The sequence below is a fragment of the Leptonychotes weddellii genome, chromosome 4 (genome assembly GCF_054177405.1).
Source record: "Leptonychotes weddellii isolate Sample4059 chromosome 4, ASM5417740v2, whole genome shotgun sequence".
Classification (NCBI taxonomy): domain Eukaryota; kingdom Metazoa; phylum Chordata; class Mammalia; order Carnivora; family Phocidae; genus Leptonychotes; species Leptonychotes weddellii.
In genome coordinates, this window is record NC_138372.1 from 111,152,899 (window position 1) to 111,170,790 (window position 17,892).

The 17,892-nt window shown below is 37.2% G+C and overlaps 1 protein-coding gene across 1 annotated transcript in view; it reads left to right on the forward strand.

Annotated features, from left to right (window-relative positions):
* The window catches only part of MTFR1 (mitochondrial fission regulator 1), a 65,054-nt gene extending 49,264 nt beyond the window's left edge, over nt 1–15,790 (forward strand). Inside the window, exons 5-8 of the mRNA XM_006741177.3 lie at nt 10,499–10,731; nt 12,303–12,558; nt 13,327–13,495; nt 14,329–15,790. Of these exons, the coding sequence (XP_006741240.1) occupies nt 10,499–10,731; nt 12,303–12,558; nt 13,327–13,495; nt 14,329–14,397 (727 nt within the window). The 3' untranslated portion in view covers nt 14,398–15,790. The remainder of the gene's footprint in view (nt 1–10,498; nt 10,732–12,302; nt 12,559–13,326; nt 13,496–14,328) is intronic.
* Nucleotides 15,791–17,892: the final 2,102 nt, after the last annotated feature.

Below are 17,892 nucleotides of genomic sequence, written 5' to 3' on the forward strand. Positions count from 1 at the left end.
TCAGTTTCATTTTGAATGAAATGTAGTAGTTTGTGCTTCTCAGGGAATTGGTCCATTTCATTTAAGTGGTCATATGTATGTGTAGTAATTATCTGTAGCATTACCTTATCTAGTTGATGTTTACAAGGTCTGTATTTGTATCCCCGGTTTCATTCCTGATATTAGTAATTTGTACCTTCTCTTTTTTTGACTTGTCAATTCTATTAATCTTTTCAAAGAATCAGTTCTCTTTTTGTTGATTTTTCTGTTTTTCTGTTTTCAATTTTATTGATTTCTCCTCCTATTTTCTTCTGGTTGTTTTGAATTTATTTTGCTCTTTTCTAGGTTTTTAAAGTGGGAGCTTAAATTTTGAGACTTTTTCCTTTTTTCTAATACAGTAGTCCCCCCTTGTCTGCAGTTTCACTTTCCACAATTTGTTACCCACAGTCAACTGCGGTCCAGAAGCAGATGATCCTCCTCTGACATATTGTCAGAAGGTCAGTAGTAGCTTAATTCTACAATAATTCTGCATTCACCTCACTTCATCTCATTATGTAGACATTTTGTCATCTGTCATCACAAGAATGGTGAGTACAGTACAATAAGACATTTTCAGAGAGATCACATTCATGTAACTTTTATTACAGTAGATTGTTATAATTGTTCTATTTTATTATTAGTTATTGTTAATCTCTTACTGTGTCTACCTTTATTAAACTTTATCATAAGTATATATGTATAGGCAGGAACATAGTATAAATAGCATTCAGTATTCTCCAAAGTTTCAGGCTTCCATGGGAGTCTTGGAACGTATTTTTACATGGATAAGGGGAGACTACTGTAAAACCATTTTAGTGCTATAAATTCCCCCTCAACATTGCTTTAGCTGCACCGAACTTTCAATATATTGTATTTTTAAAGAAATCCAGCTCACGGTACTTTTTTTTTTTTAATTTCCCTTGAGACATCTTTTTTTTTTTTTTTTAAAGATTTTATTTATTTATTTGACAGAGAGAGACACAGTGAGAGAGAGAGCACAAGCAGGGGGAGTGGGAGAGGAAGAAGCAGGCTTCCCCGCAGAGCAGGGAGCCCGATACGGGGCTCGATCCCAGGACCCTGGGATCGTGACCTGAGCTGAAGGCAGACGCTTAATGACTGAGCCACCCAGGCACCCCTTGAGACATCTTCTTTGACCTATGGATTATTTCGAAGTTTGTTCAGTTTCCAAATGTTTAGAAATTTTGCTGTTATTCCATTATTTAGTTCTAGTTTGATTCTGTTGTGGCCAGAGAACACATGCTATATATTTCCATTCTTTTAAATTTGTTGAATTTTTTATTTTAATGGTCCCAGATATGGGCCATTTTTGTTTATATTCTGTGGTTACTTGAAAAAAATGTGTATCGTGCCTGGAATACCCTATAAATGTCAAATAGATTCCGTTGTTGAATTTTTCTCTATCCTTCCTGATTGTCTAACAGTTGTTGCAAAGGGGGTGTTGAGATCCAACTATATTTGTGGGTTTGTGTATTTCTCCTTTCTGTTTTTCACAGTTTTTGCTTTTTATATTTTGAAGTCTGTTTGGTGCATACACATTAGAAATGCTATGTCTTATAATTTCACTATTATTTTTTTTTTTTAAAAGATTTTATTTATTTATTTGAGAGAGAGAGAGCACATGAGAGGGGGGAGGGTCAGAGGGAGAAGCAGGTTCCCTGCCGAGCAGGGAGCCCGATGCGGGACTCGATCCAGGGACTCCAGGATCATGACCTGAGCCGAAGGCAGTCGCTTAACCAACTGAGCCACCCAGGTGCCCTAATTTCACTATTATTTAATGTCCCTCTCTGTTCCAGATCGTTTTCTTTTTCTATTTGTATACTTTCACCCTGCCTATGTCATTACATTTGAAGTGAGTTTCTTGTAGACAGCATACTGTTGGGTCATAATTTTTTAATCCACTCTGCCAGTCTGTCTTTTAATTGGTGTATATATAAACCATTTACATTTATGTAATTTTAGTTACGTTAGAGTTTAAGTCTACTCTTTTTCTCCTATTTTTTTCTACTTTTCTGTGTGGTACTTAAACATTTTTTTTGGAATCCCTTTGTGATTTATCTATGTTTTTGAGTGTCTCTCCTTGTAAAGTTCTTTTGGTGATTGATCTAAGTATTACATTGTATATACCTAAACTTATAACATTCTACTGGTATTGTCATTTTACCAGTTAATCTTCTCCTTTATGTCCCTATACCCTCCTCTGTTTATAATTTTCTTAAAAATTTTCTATGCAGACATTTAGAATCACATCAGACAGTATATTTCCTTCAACCATCAAACATAACTTAGAAAACATAATTTAGAAAGAGGAGAAAATAAGTCTACTTACTCACATTTTTGCTGTGTTTTTCTTTCTGCCTGATGCAGTTTCTCCTTTTACTGCTTGCTTTCTGTTTAGAGAACTCCTTCAGCCATTCTTTTAGGTTAGGTGTGCTTGCTCTAAAATTTTTTAGTTTTTTTTTTTCTTTCATTTGAGATTTCTTGATTTCCCCAATTTTGAGGAATATATTTGCTGGATATGAGGTTATGAGTTCATAGTTATTGTCTTTTAGCACTTGAAAAATGTGCCAGTTTCTTCAGGCCTCCGTGGTTTCAGATGAGAAATCGTCTGTCATTCGAAGAGTTTTTTTCCTCTATAGGTAGGGTGCCCTTTCTTTCTAGCTGCTTTAAAAATTTCTTGTCTTGGTTTTTAGAAGTTTGAGTAAGATGTTTCTTGGCATTTATTTCTTTGTGTTTAGCCTGTTTCAGGTTCATTTGGTTTCTTGAATTTTCAAGTTTATGTCTTTTGTCATTATTTCTGTAAATATTTTAAGTAAGTTGTCTGCCCATTATTTCTTTAAGTACTTTTTCAGCCTGGCCCTCTTTCTCCCCTCCTTCTAGGACCCTGATAACCCAAATATTAGATCTTTTATAGTCATACAGGTTACTGAGACTGTTCATTTTTTTCCTAGTCTGTTTGCTCTTTGCTTTTCAAATTGGATAATTTTTGTTGTTCTATCTCTGTCTTCACCATTATGTTTTTGATCCTGTCCACTGTGTTTTCAGTTATTTTACATTTTCTAAAATTTTCATTTCGTTCTCCTTTATATTTTCTCTTTCTTTGCTTAGACTATTTCAAGAATGCTGGTAATACCTCACTGAAACCTTTTTAATCATAGCTTCTTTTTTTAAGATTTTATTTATTTGAGAGAGAGAGAATGAGAAGGGGGAGGGTCAGAGAGAGAAGCAGACTCCCCACTGAGCAGGGAGCCCAATGCGGGACTGGTCCTGGGACTCCAGGATCATGACCTGAGCCAGAGACAGCCGCTTAACTAACTGAGCCACCAGGCTCCCATTATAGCTTCTTTATGTCAGATAATTTTAACATCTCTAACTTCTCAGAGTTGGCATCTATTGTCTTTTTCATTCAGTTTATGTTCTTTAGGGTTCTTGGTATAAGGAGTGATTTTTGATTGAAATCTAGATATTTTTGGTATAGGAGCCTCTGGATCTAAACTTTTCTTTTAGCTGTTTTTCACTGATAGCACTCTGGCAGGGAAAGAGTAAGTGCTACCTTATTTCTGCCAGGTGGGAGTAGAAATCCAGGTTTCCCATTAAACCTCCATTCACCCCTGAGGGTATTGGTGGGAGCTCCAGCTCTTCACAAGGCCTCTTGTGACACTATCCCAGCAGGTAGATGTGAGTGCCTCATTATTGCTGGCTCCCCACATTGTCTCCACTATACCATGAGGGATGGGGTGCCCTTCTTAAGTTCCTTCTCCCTGCTTTCTCTGACAGCATCCTGCAGAGTATGAGGCACCTCTTTACAGCCTAATAAGGATGGGAGTTAGCCTTTGTTGCATGGTAAAGGTGGGACCACAGGGCTTTCTGTGGTGTTTGGAGTGGAGCAGTTATTTTATTATTATTATGATTTTTAAAGATTTTATTAATTTATTTGAGAGAGAGACTGAGCACGAGCGGGAGGGAGAGGGAGAAGCAGTCTTCCCGCTGAGCAGGGAGCCCGACGCAGGGCTCCATCCCAGGAACCTGGGATCATGACCTGAGCTGAAGGCAGACGCTTAACTGACTGAGCTACCCAGGCGCTCCTAGAGCAGTTATTTTTACATAAGTTCTCTCTCTTGGGAGCCTACCCTTTTCTTGGTCCTTTGGCTGGGAGAGCAGGCTTTTGTTGCTCCCTTGACATTTCTGGGTTACCCATTACTCCAGCAACCAGTCTGGGATATATGAAGCAAAAGAAAAACTTGGGAAACTCACTCCTGTGTCGTTTGTTTGGATCCCAAAGTCCCAGCCATTCTGTCTTCTCCCCAGCTTTCAGTCATCTTACATTTGTTTTATGTGTAATGTCCAGGGTTTTTAGTTTTAGTTAGAGGAATAATAGGGAAAACTAGTCTGCTCCATCTTCCTGGAAAGAGAAGTCTCTAAAGGACTTTTAACACAAATGTCATGTTTGCGGAGAATGACATGGGATAGCTGTTAATGGGGATTGTGATGATAGTAACTGAATTGGCATAATGGATCTGAATAATGGATTTGGTCTGTGATGTTGAAAATAATTGGCTAAAGGGTCTTTGAAAAGGTGCCTGGAAGTACTCTAGGTAAAGATAATCTGAACTTGAAGAAAGAAAGAAGGAAACAGAGGAGACCCAGTTAGATTTGAGTGGTGCTCTAGAGGGAGGAAGTTGATAAGGCAGTGAAGTGCCCATGGCCATGGTTACAGGGTTAGTGATATGGCCCACATGATGAGAAAAATTGGGCAGACTTTTTCTTTTGCAGTATAGTGCTATATTGCTCTTTGCATTGATTTTTGACAAATTGTAGATGGAGATTATGTAATAAAAAATATTTTAAAAGTATAACTTAAATCTTTTTTTTTTTTTAAAGATTTTATTTTTAAGTAATCTCTACACCCAGTGTGGGGCTTGAACTTACAACCCCAGGATCAGGAGTCACATGCTTCACCGACTGAGCCAGCCAGGCGTCCCTTGTAACTTTTAAATCTTAAAGACAATATGAATGAGAATAGATTTAAGAACTTGTATATTTCAGTTTGAGTGTTTCTGTGCCTCTCATATTTGTATTTGTTTGAAAGCCAAAGCTATTTGTGGTATTTGTTTCTTCTTTCTCCCTTCAAATTTATGTTGATGACATTTTTATAACCATTACAATGTCACAGTATTTTGTCTCTGGGAAAATAGCATATATAAGAGTCCTTCATAGTTATTGTACAAATTATTTTTTTTTCAAATGCACTGAACTTCAGTTTTTTCCGCTTATATTAGAAGAATTAATACCTATCTTGAGGGGCGCCTGGGTGGTTCAGTTGGTTAAGTGTCTGCCTTTGGCTCAGGTCATGATTCCAGGGTCCTGGGATCGAGCCCTGCATCGCACTGGGCTCCCCGCTGAGCGGGGAGCCTGTTTCTCCCTCTCCCTGTCCCCCTGCTTATGCTCTCTCTCAAATAAATGAAATCTTAAAAAAAACGAGAATTTTAGAAGATAACATGAGAGAACTTAGCACAGAGAGAATTTAGCATGCACGGAGTAAGGCCTCTTTTTTTTCTCTTCTATATACATTTTAATTTCCCTTTGAATTAACAGAATGACCTCAGAATTGGAAAGAATTATAAGAGCATTGAGATTCTTTGACAGAATCAATATAACTGATAATCTTGTTTAAGAATCCCTCTGTTCTCTTTCATAGTAGTAGTCTAAGGAGAAATGTGTATCTTTAGATATATACACAGCATAGCATTTGCATTATGAAATTAACTAATTAATTATGAAATTAAAAGACTATAAAAGACTATAATCTCTGTGGCTTCTTAGTAGACAACATAGACATTGTCATCAAGTATTTGATAGCTTTGGAGTAGAAGGAATATTGGACTATTTCAAGTTCAAGGTCAATTCCAGTTCATTTTATTTTACTCTAATTGTATCTTATTCTTAATTCTGAGTGCCACATACCTATCAAAATGAGTATGTATAAAATGCAAATTTATAGGTTCATAAGACGTGAAACTATTAAAGGTAGCCCCTTTGCTTACCAGAATGTTTGTAATCTATTGACTAAGATGAACATATTTATGAAAATCTGCGATATAAGGATAGCAAAGTGAGACTGAGGACTTTGACTAAAGATACCCAGTTTAATTTTTCGAATTTGAATATAAGTATAGAATGGAATGCTCTGTTTAAGGAGTGTTGGGGAGGAACACCGACCTCATAGAGGAGGACATTGACAAGATTCCAAAGGAGATGACTCAGCATGCAAGCAGGCTAGTTTGACACAGCTCCACAGGTGTGAGGGTAGACCAGGAAACTCAGTGGATTAGAGCAAGACTGTTTCCTACTCATAGTGCAGCAAAAAGCAGTTGTTACTCATTCATATTTTAATCTTAATTATTTGACACTAGACATTGATAATGTACATCAATAAAATACTGCCGTTAAGTACTACATTAAATACATGGATTTAATGTTATTCTCATTAAATAATCACTTTTAGGAAGGTCCAGCTTTTAAAATGCCAAAACAGGAACAGAGTCTGAAACAATGCAGTTGTCACGTGGGTCTGTAGCCTTACAAAAGTCCTGCCTACTCCCCACTATAAATCCTTTAATGGATTACTTGCCTGTCAAAAAAATTTCCCAGTCCAGTTGTCTTTATTCAACTACTTGCTCACTTTGAAAAGACTTAGTTTTCTACCCAACTTCATGTTTTCAGGGAACTGAATTGTTTTCAGGGAACTGAATTTTTTTCCAAGCTCCCTGGATCCTATTGACAGAGTGTATTTTTATACCTTTCTGGGCCATTCTGTAAACTAAAAAGATGAGGGAGAATTAGTAAAAATCATACCGGGAATACCGTCTTTCATAGGGCAATGGGCTAATTTAAATGATCTCAAATTTCACGTTTTCATTAACTGTGTGATAAGGAGAAAGAAAGGACTTCAGAGGTGCATTATATTAATTTAGAATTTTCTTTGAAATGGTTAGTGGAGCTTAAAAAGCCCTTCATATTTATCTCAGTTGTACTTCAAAAGTGGCTGCCCTTGATAGTATCATTGAAGAAATAAGAGCTAGAAAATTCTTGTGCAATGCCACTCTGAACAGGAGCCTGTCGTAAGGCATTTTGGAGCCAAACTCAAACAAAAAAGGTAGAAATCTCGCCTGCAGAAGTTGGGATGCAGAAAATGTTTTTTAAGAGATGATCATGATTTGTCTTCTGCTTTTGGGACATCCATACTTGATCCTTCTTTTTGTTGTTTTTGTTTTATATTTGCTTTGTTTCTTTAAAAGTTCTCAGAATTATATATATAAATTTTAGAAAAGATCACTTTTCTTCATTTGGATTAATTCTGCCTCTGCATACTAGCTTTTATTAGCCCTCTGAAGGATGGCAGAACACATCGGTTCTGAGAATGATTTGTCAGATGTCTTATAGAACGTGTCTGTGGGAAAAGGATGTGTGCATTTTTAAAGGAAGGGACATATCTGAGAATTTCATAACATCTAAATATTTTACATACACAAGAATATTGCAGAGCAACTTTTTGGGTTTTGTTGTTGTTGTTGTTTTGGTTCTTGTTCCTATAAATGCCAAATCTTTCTATGGCTTTGAGAAGACATAATCATTTCAGGATTATTTTCCTTTTTCAGCTTCTAAAAATCCACATTGAAAGTTCCACATTTCCTATAATTACTTTGTTTGGACTCATAACCATTAACAGTATTTCACATAAGGAAATGTAGAATCTGTATCATCAAATTTGTAAAAATAGGATAGATACAAAATACAGATGATCTGACACTGTTACTTAAATTACTTTTTTTTAAGGACTAGACTTTTTTCCTCTTATCCCGGCACACTGGTTTTCAAGATTAACAATAGTGAGTGCTTTGTCCATAATTTTCAGTAGAAAATCAAAGTGGAAAAATTGATCTGTAGGAGTTATGGGGAGATGCAATAACTTCTTTTTTTAAAATTGCAGTTGCTGTTCAATATTCATTAATTCTCTCTCAGTTCATTTTGGCAAGAAGGTATTTTAAAGTAATCTGTTCAAGCATGATTTATAGTTAAGTTGATCTCTTAATCCAAATTGTCATATTATCTTGTTCCAGTTCTGGATATTGAAGCGTAAATGTTCATGGGATTTGAACTTTGGCTTACTTGAATGGTAACATTTTAAGACAAACTTATAATCATTTAATACTTTTGGATCCTGAGATGTGTAGAATTTTAGGTGGGAAAATATTCTCTACTAAAGTGACCACAAGGGGGCACTTGGCCAGCTCAGTTGGAAGAGCATGTAACTCTTGAACTTGGGGTCATGAGTTCGCGCCCCCTGTTGGATATAGAGATTACTTAAATAAAAAATAAAATGACCATTAATTCTTGAATAAGCAGTATTATAACATTTTTTGTTGAGTCACACTAAAGATTCTGGTATCCAAAATTTATTTGCTGTTACAATACAGACTTCAAGAAATTTCTGTGCGCATACATAATAGGAAAACAGACCATCATTCTCACTTCCATCCCCAGATATGAAAATATTCTTCTTTGGGGTTCATTTTATTAAAGCAAAGTACATGCATGCTTTCTCTTGTCAATGTCAATGTCTTATTAAAATTACTTTCTTTATTGCAGGTTATTAGAGCACATGCATCTAATCTGTAACTTATATAACATGTAATCTTTCAAAGAACATATTAATGTATGTAATCAGAATATAGGTACTGTTCCTTAGAGAAGTTTTTACCATTGTTTAGTCTTCACATGCTTTTAAAGAAATTTCATCACCTGTTTCTTCCCAGTGTGGAGGTAAGAAAGGGAGTGGTAATTAAAGCTTTGTAAGCCAAACCTGTTTCTCTATCCCACAGATACTCTAAATTAAATAAAATTAATAAAGTTAGTATTTTTAAAGTTTCTTGCTAGCTAAGCTAAGGCTAAGGAATAACTGGGACATTTATTCTCCAAATATTTTTGTTTAACAATATTACAGGTAAAAAGTTTACACGCATCTTCCATGTATGTATGTTAAATTAACAGAGCATAAGCAAAATTAGATATGAAAAACATCTGAATTCCATGAATACCAAAAGCTAAAGGTCCAAGAATTCCTTCATTTAGAACACAAGGTAGAATGAAGAATTAGAACAGTTCTCAAGCAAAAATAAAATACCAATATCCAGTTAAAGGAAAATTAAAATAGAATTTAATGGTGGTTTTATAATAGTTAGGATTAGGTTTGAGTACATGTAACAAGAGAAGCCCCAAATAATGGCGGCTTCTACAGATGGAAGTTTATTTCTCTCAAATCAAAAACATCCAGAGTAGATAGTCTGAAGCTCACAGTGGCCCTACAGTGTCCACAGGGACTCAGACAGGCTCTCTGCCAACCTGAGCATTGGCTTCTACGTCCAGGTTAGCCGTTGGCTGGCTGGGACTCTCAAGTCCAGTCATCACCTTTTACTCAAAGACTCAGGAGGAAGGAATGGGGTGGAGCTATAGGTGAAAGGACTCATGGAGTCCTCGCCTATCAACATCTGCCTACATCTTGTTAGCCAGAACTCAGTCACATGACCACATGAAACTGTGAGGGAAACCAGGATATGTTCATTAACTTGATTGTGGTGATTATTTCAAAATGTGTACTCAGATCATCATGCTATACACCTTAAATAAATCCAACTGTCAGTTTTACCTCAATAAAGTTGGAAGAACAAAGGCCTTAAAGGCCCAGAAAACCTAATTGTAGAAAATAGGAGGAAACAGCTAAGCATATTTATAAATTGATGGTTGAAAAGAAATCTGAATTTTATTCTCAGCCTCAAAAGACATATTTGGAACAGTGGAGCAGTGCATATTAAAAAACTTCTTTAAACCCAAGTGAAAATGAGACTGTGTATGTAGTTACTGCATGGTTTCAGTTGATTCTTGTCCCTCCTTTTCAGTTTCTTGTGCTGTATTTGGGACATACTGTTACACTACGTCTTGAAATTTGTTGTATTCTATCAAATGTGGAAAACACTGACTTTGAAATGCAGAAGCCAAGATCCCAGCAAAAGGCTATTGTATTACTCATTTGATTTTTGTTGTCAAATGTAACCGGTAATTAGTTTACCATTTTTAAGAGCATTACAGTTTCTTCACCTTAGCTCAAACCCATTCAAAACATGAATTAGCAAAAACATTGTTGGAATCTATGATGCCTCCTGACAGTGTGGGTTTGTGCATATTATATAGAGATTAAGAAGAATGATGGCAATAAGAAACCTGGCTTGGTATGTGTCTACATCAGGTTGATGAGTACTTTGTTGTTTTGAAACTTACAGGAGGGGATTTATGTAAGGTCAGTCTGAAAAGTATCTCTCAGATACCATGTTCTGATTAATTGATAATGATGATTTTTGTATTTTCTTACAAACCCTGTGATATAGCTGTCCTTTCTTTCTTGCAGGACAGAGGGCAGATCAAGGCAACCCCTTCAGGATGACCTTCCTTTCTTGGAGAAGCCACCAAGCAGGCAGTTTTCCTTACCAAACCTGTCTCCAGAAAATCCTCAACAGAAGAGAGCACTAGCAAATGAGGAAGCCCTGCAGAAGATCTGTGCCCTTGAAAATGAACTTGCTGCTCTCAGAGCTCAGATTGCCAAAATTGTGACCCTGCAAGAACAGCAAAATCTCATTGCAGGTCTGTAAATCCTACATTTGTTTTAACCAGTGAACTGGAAATTAGGAGAAGGCCACTAATTTTAAAATGTATTAGCAAGTAACAGCCATGGGGTTGTTGGAAAACCAAAGGTCAGTCATCTCCACGGTTCAGTCCTGGACCCGGTCAAGTTTAAGTGGTTTTTGTTGGTTTTGAACAATTTTGATGCAATGATGCTATGAGAGAGGAGAAGTTTAGAAAAATACTGAAATTCGTACAGTTGAATTGCTGCTCGTGTGAATGCACTGGGAAACTTTGTGATAATGGTACCAATTTTCTCAGCCGTGAAGTAATTTCAAAACAGCCTTGACAGGGTTGAGTGCTCTTTACTTACCTGCATGTCCTAAGGCAAGTCCTTGGCCTTTCTCCCTCCCTCTCCTGCTCTAAAATGGGCTAAGAGTACCTATATTGTGGGGTTGTTGTAGTAAATGTGGAAATTATATACAATGTCTTTAGCACATAGTAGCTACTTAATAGTCATTTGTCTTCCTCTTGACCGGAGTAGAAACTGAATTCAGGTCCTGTGACTCCTGGTCTAATACTGTTGGCTTTTATTTGTGTGTATTACTACTTTGAAGAAACCATAGCCTTGAAATCCTAGCCCATTAACCTGTTGGCAAATAGTAGTTGTTTTTCCTAGTGGTGTTCCTGAGTCCTGGCTAGACTCAGAATTAGCCATCTCTAAAAGTTAAAGTATAAGGACAGTTACTGCCTCTGAGCCACTTGTGCTCCTGGAGTTTAATGTAATCCAACATGGAAACCTCATCCAGCCTGTGTACTGCCAAGATGGACAGAGGGCGAATGCACTCTGGGGCACTGAGTGCTTGAGAAGTAACTGGTTACTTAAATGAAATTTGCATGTAACTTTTTTAAAACCAGAAGTCCTGCTTTTAACTTTTAAATTGCATTTCTCTTTTGCTTTACCTCCCTCTTCTGGCAGACTATGAAAACTGCTGTAAATAGTGAGGCAGTTTGGAGATTTATGTTATTTTAGATGTTCTATTTACACTCGAAATCCCTTGAGGAGTAAATTTTGCATTGAGCTCCCCCTAATCAATACAATTCAACCAGTGGACAGCTCTGTCCTCTAGTTATGCATAAAGATGAATTTTTACATCCTTATTTTGTAACCACTTTAACTCTTACCTTACTGTTTTGAAAAGTAACACTTTTTCTTCTTTCAGAAATTTGTTGAATAATAAGTCTTAAAACTTTTAATACTCAGTAAGTCTTATATGTAATATGTATATAGTTTTTTTCAAATATAGTACTGAATTGTCAAACTGTATATTGAAGATGTTTATACAGTGCACTTTTATATTTTATCTAAAAGTAGTTACAGAGTATGCAGCGGTCAGACTGGAACGCTTGAGATCACAAAAACACCCCTGTTAAATGGAACTTTTCCATCTGGAGAGTTTGGGATTAGATTAGATTTTTTTTAAGCATATTGATTTCAGGTATACAAAAGTCCTTAACACAATTTTGCTGTTAAAAGTATTTTATTTGCCTGTTACCATCAAGATTAAATTGATTTTTCCTTATTTCTGTAGGTAACTTAGATCCTACCACATCTGTTACTACACCACCATCCTCTGTCCCACCACCGCCCCCGCCTCCCCCACCCCTTCCCCCATCAGGGCTCCACCAAAGCGTATCATCAGCTGTTGACCTGATAAAAGAGCGAAGAGAGAAAAAAACCTGGTCTGGGAAGACTCCCGTTAAGAGCAGTCCAAAGAAACCCGATATGCCAAATATGCTAGAGATCCTTAAAGATATGAACAGTGTAAAACTTCGGTCAGTAAAAAGGTGAGGATACGTTTACCTTCTCTCACACTTCCTTTATTTGTTACGTCTTGTAAAACAGAAGTACTAGACTTCTTGAGAACTTTCTTTTATAACCTGATTACCATGAATAATTCTAGTTTTTAGTTTAAAAAAAGGCCCAGTGTCTCCGAATATAACTAAGAAATTAGCAAACATCTCCAGGTTACTTTTTAGTTTTTCCCCCATTGCTTTTTTTTGTTGTTTTTTTTTTTAAGATTTTATTTATTTATTTATTAGAGAGAGAGAGAGAGTGAGAAACAGCATGAGAGGGGAGAGGGTCAGAGGGAGAAGCAGACTCCCTGCTGAGCAGGGAGCCCGATGTGGGACTTGATCCCGGGACTCGATCCTGGGACTCCAGGATCATGACGTGAGCCGAAGGCAGTCGCTTAACCGACTGAGCCACCCAGGCGCCTTTCCCCCATTGCATTTAAAGTTCTTTTATGTAAAGTCTTTGTTATTGTCCAGTCGTTTAAAGCTGTGTTGTATGCCTGCTATGGTCATCACTAGGCTTTGGGAGAATGGAACTGTAATTGCCCTGAAGGAGAGCATAATCCGTGCTCGGGAGTTGAATTGAGTATCTTTGTGTTTCTTTATTGAGCCTTAAATCTAGGGTTTCTATCTCACTTCTCTCGGTGTTTGTCAGTAACATGCTAGAGACGTGCCATCAAGCATGTAAAGGCACACAACGTACTTCTCTGAGGGATGCCAGCATATTGAAATGTCCCCTTGGTTTCTGTTCACTTCCTTAAGGTCAGAACAGGATATAAAGCCCAAGCCAGTGGATGCTACTGATCCTGCTGCCCTCATAGCAGAGGCTCTGAAAAAGAAATTTGCTTATCGATATCGAAGCGATAGTCAAGGTGAAGTTGAAAAAGGAATTCCAAAACCTGCATCAGAGGCCACCTCAGAAACAGTGTTGGTGAGTATTAGGTCACACTTCTTCCCTTGTACGACATTTACTCCATTGCTGAGCACCTGTATTTTGTGACATATAGCTGTGGCCTCGGCAAGATTGAGAAGGATGTGCTACGGGATTTAGCCCATCCCCGCAAATAGATTTATAGAAGAGCATAAAAAAGGAACCAAAAGCCAACTCCTGGTTTCACTACTTAGCATCTCCAGTGTTAAATTTTTCCATGCTGTGCTTTATTTATATGTAAGCAAAATGAAGCGAAATTCATTATAATAAAATTTATATCTTAGGACAGTATGTATGTTGTGATAGAGAATTCAAAGTAAAGATCATTTTCCCTTAGGGTGTCCTGTGAAAGTTGTCTGAAGAGGGTGAGATTTGACCTGGGCCTTACAGGATGGGTTTCATGTCAGAGAGATTGAGCAGATTTCAGGGAAACTCAGATATTAATTTATACATTCCCTTTACTGTCATGTGGAATATGTGCTTATCCATTCCAGAGAGGCAGGTATCTTAGAAATTCTAGCATCTTTGAAACTCCTTAGACATTGAAAAAAGGAAACCTTGTACTTCATTCTTTTACTCAGAGAAGTAAAATTGGACTAAAGCTTATGGTCTTGCTAAGATGATTATAGTTTTCTAAGAAGTAATTTGGTTACCTCTTTACCTTTCATTCTGTTAATGTGTCATGTTCAGTTCATGAAGGTTTTAATATTATCTAGCTGCTTGGTTTTTCATGCAGAACCTACCCAGACCTTTGATCCATGATTAGGAGGGGAATGTATCATTACTGTTACCTGAACCTGTATCTTTATTTATACTTTTTGTTTCTTTTCTAGTTTGGGCCACACATGTTGAAGTCTACAGGAAAAATGAAGGCTTTAATTGAAAATGTTTCAACTTCCTAATAGACAGCAGAGAAAAACTATCATTGTTCCAGTTGTTGGTTTGTTAGGGCTGTTTGATGAGTAGAAAGCAACACTATTTAGTAAATACCTGAATTTAGTATTCAGTGGTCTCCTTTAAGTCTAATTAGATTCAGCAATAACAAAAGCACTCTAAGTTTGTGGGTTTGTTTTTTTTTAAATGAGATTAGTTCTGAAGTTCAGATATAACATGTGTTTTTAATGTATAGTCAGGATGTTTTAGGTTTCTAGTCTTAAACAATTATATAGATTTCAGAAGAAAGGACATTTGTAGATGAGTTTTTAATTAACACTAATTTATCTGTGCAAATATTTTATATGCATATATTTGCATATAAAATAGTATGTAAAATTTAATAATGATGTCAGTTGAGGGTACTGTTACATCATTAGTTGTCACTGATCATTTTACTACTCAATGATGGAACACAGGTTGTTGGAGTGAAATATTTAGGATTGGAACCTTTTTGCCTTGAATAGGACCTTAGATTCTCTCATTTCTTTGGAGATGGGGTTCAAGTAGGAACCAGATAATGTTCACTGCTGAAAATTCCATAATGCTTTTGTTTAAAGGGAAGTGAAAGATTATGAAAGCTTTCACTTTAGTGCTGTCCAGTGCTGAGAAAGAAAACGTAGTTTTCATATAATGAGAAATCAAATTGTTGAATTAAATCTAAAACAGGTGAAAACAAAGAATGTACCATCTTTTTTCCAGTTGAGTAAATGGCATCATAAAGATGACTTGTTGCTAAGTTAATAATAATGGAAAGGGCAGTATAATGGAGTTTTAAGATTTTTAATATTGGTCAAATATAGTAGCTTTATAATGAAACCTTGAATAGGCGAAAGAATTTCTGTAAGTTTATCATTGGTCAGAGTGCTGTTCTTTTGAATTACATTATGCAGCAAACTTTAGGTGCTATTAGAAAGTGGAGAACAGCCTTTCTCTTTGAGGGCTTCTGAGGAATTGCTGTAAGTGATCATTTTTGAGTGCTTGATAAATCTTTATGGTTCTATTTCTGTTAAACTCAGCTATAGTTAATGCCAGAATCTCCTACCGTGAGAAAATATTTGGATTTATTTAAATCTAGTAAAAAGAAGTGGAGATAGGAAGAGTAGACATTTACTTTTAAGTTATTGAAAATATGTGCAATGTTCTCAATATTAGCAAATGTTTTTCAGCTTAAATTTGAACTGTTATTTTACATATGTTGATTACATTGTTTCACAAATTCTGCCTTTAAAAAAAATTCAGAAAATTTGCCTGAATTACATATTTTGACCTCCTAAGATTTTATATTTGTATCAGTATTGAATTTTGGCCACTGCTCCAATTGAAGGAAGTTACTGTTTTGAAATAAAATGTTTTCCTTGAGGGCGCCTGGGTGGCTCAGTTGGTTAGGTGAGCCTCGGCTCGGGTCGTGATCCTGGAGTCCAGGGATCGAGTCCCGCATCGGGCTCCCTGCTCGGCGGGGAGTCTGCTTCTCCCTCTCCCCACTCTCATGTGCTCGCTCTCATTCTGTCTCAAATAAATAAATAAAATCTTTAAAAAAAAACAAACAAACAAAAAAAATGTTTTCCTTGGACCAGGCCTAAATATTATTTTTTTAATGGGTAAGATTCTCTTATATCGTACATGCAGATTTTTTAGAATTTCCTTTTTGCATTCTTAAGGTGGAAATCTGTTGCCACTTATTCACGTCTCAGTTTCTCCCACTCAACACAATGCCTGAAGTGAAAGATGATAAAAATAGTTAAACTTTACATTTTATAGCTGAGGCTCAGAAAGTTAACTAGTATGTTTTGTCTCCTACGATCAGACTAGTCCAGAGACTTACTATATATACGTACTGACTAGGGGTCAGAGAGCACCGGACTTGGGAGTTATACAAGTCATACTGTTTTCAAAATGGGAATAATGCTCAGCTCAACCAATTGTTTGTTTGAGGATTAAATAACAAGTTTGAATGCATTCTAATTACTACTTACATGATTTTATATTAGGTCACTGTAGTTTCCAGTAGACGGATTTCTGCTAAGTGTCATCCTGTATACTGCCTGCACAGGCTTGGGATGGAGCAGAACAGTCCTGGGCCCTTCTGTACAAGAATCCTGTTTTCTTGATATATTAAATTCCTGAGTCTGTGTCTCATTGGTGAAGAAGAGAACATGAGGTAACAACTTCTCCAAAGTTAATAGTTTTCTCTGGGGGATAAAATCGGGCAGACAGAAGTAAACTTTTGGGAGGTAGTCCAGGATAGAGGTGTTAGGGAGCTGCTAAACTCAAATCTACATATAAAGCAATTGCTCTTGAAGAACTCTTGAAGAACTGAGGGCTGACTGAACAGCTTCTGTACAACAAAAGAGAGAGGGACCACACAGAGAAAGGCAGGCGAGAAACAGTAATGACAGGAACCCCACCACCAATGCAGCAAACTACATAAGGATGGATAGCCTGGAGGAGCCTGTATGCAGACTTGTCCACCCTGGGGCACAGCAGAAAAACTGGTTTAAGGGGCATTAAGTGAAGGAGATCCCTTTACTAACCGCAGTGTCAGACGAATGGTGGAGAAACTGCTGGGACTCAGGTGGAACTATGTTCCCCCTCCATCTTGATAGTGCAGACTGGAGCAGAGTCCAGGCACTCTAGCCAGCCTGGTGGGGCCACCCCAGTGAGCCTCAGGCCCCCACCAGCTCTAACCATTCCCCTCCAAAGGTGGCCCTAGCATAGTGTGCATAGGATACCCCTGGCCTATGCCTGCTCCCATTTCAGCTCACCATCCAAAGCTGTCAGGCACCCGCAGTCTACATGGGGCATTCCTTCACAGGGCCACTCCTTCAAGACTGGGAGAGGTAGCTGTTGCCTATTTTACAGAAACAAAAGAAAGACAGGCAAACAAGAAGAATATGTTGCAAACAAAAGAATAGGACAAAACCTCAGAAAAAGAACTAAACTAAATGGAGATATAAGCATGCTACCTGTAAAGAGTTCAAAGTAATGACCATAAATACATTCATTAGCCTTGAGAGAAGAGTGGATTAACTCAGGGAGAACTTCAGCAAAAGGAGAGAAAATAGAATCAATTAGAGATGAACAAATGAAAAATACACTAGGTGGAATTAACAGCAGATTAGAGGATGCAAAAGAAAGGATCAGCAGTCTGGAGGAGTAAAGAATCCAAGCCAAACGGGGAAGAAAAATGAAGTGAGGCTCGGTTAAGGAACCACTGGGAGGACACAGAGTGTACTAACATGCACATTATAAGGGGTCCCAGAAGGAGAAGAGAGAAAGGAAGCTAATTTATTTGAAGAACCAATAGCTGAAAACATTGATTGATAATCTGGGTAAGGGAAACAGATATCCAGGAAACAGCCTGCAACGAGAGCCACACCAAGATGTATTATAATTAAAATGGCAAAAGGTAAAGAGAAAATCTTAAAGGCAGCAAGAGAAAAGGAAAGTCACATAGATGGGAA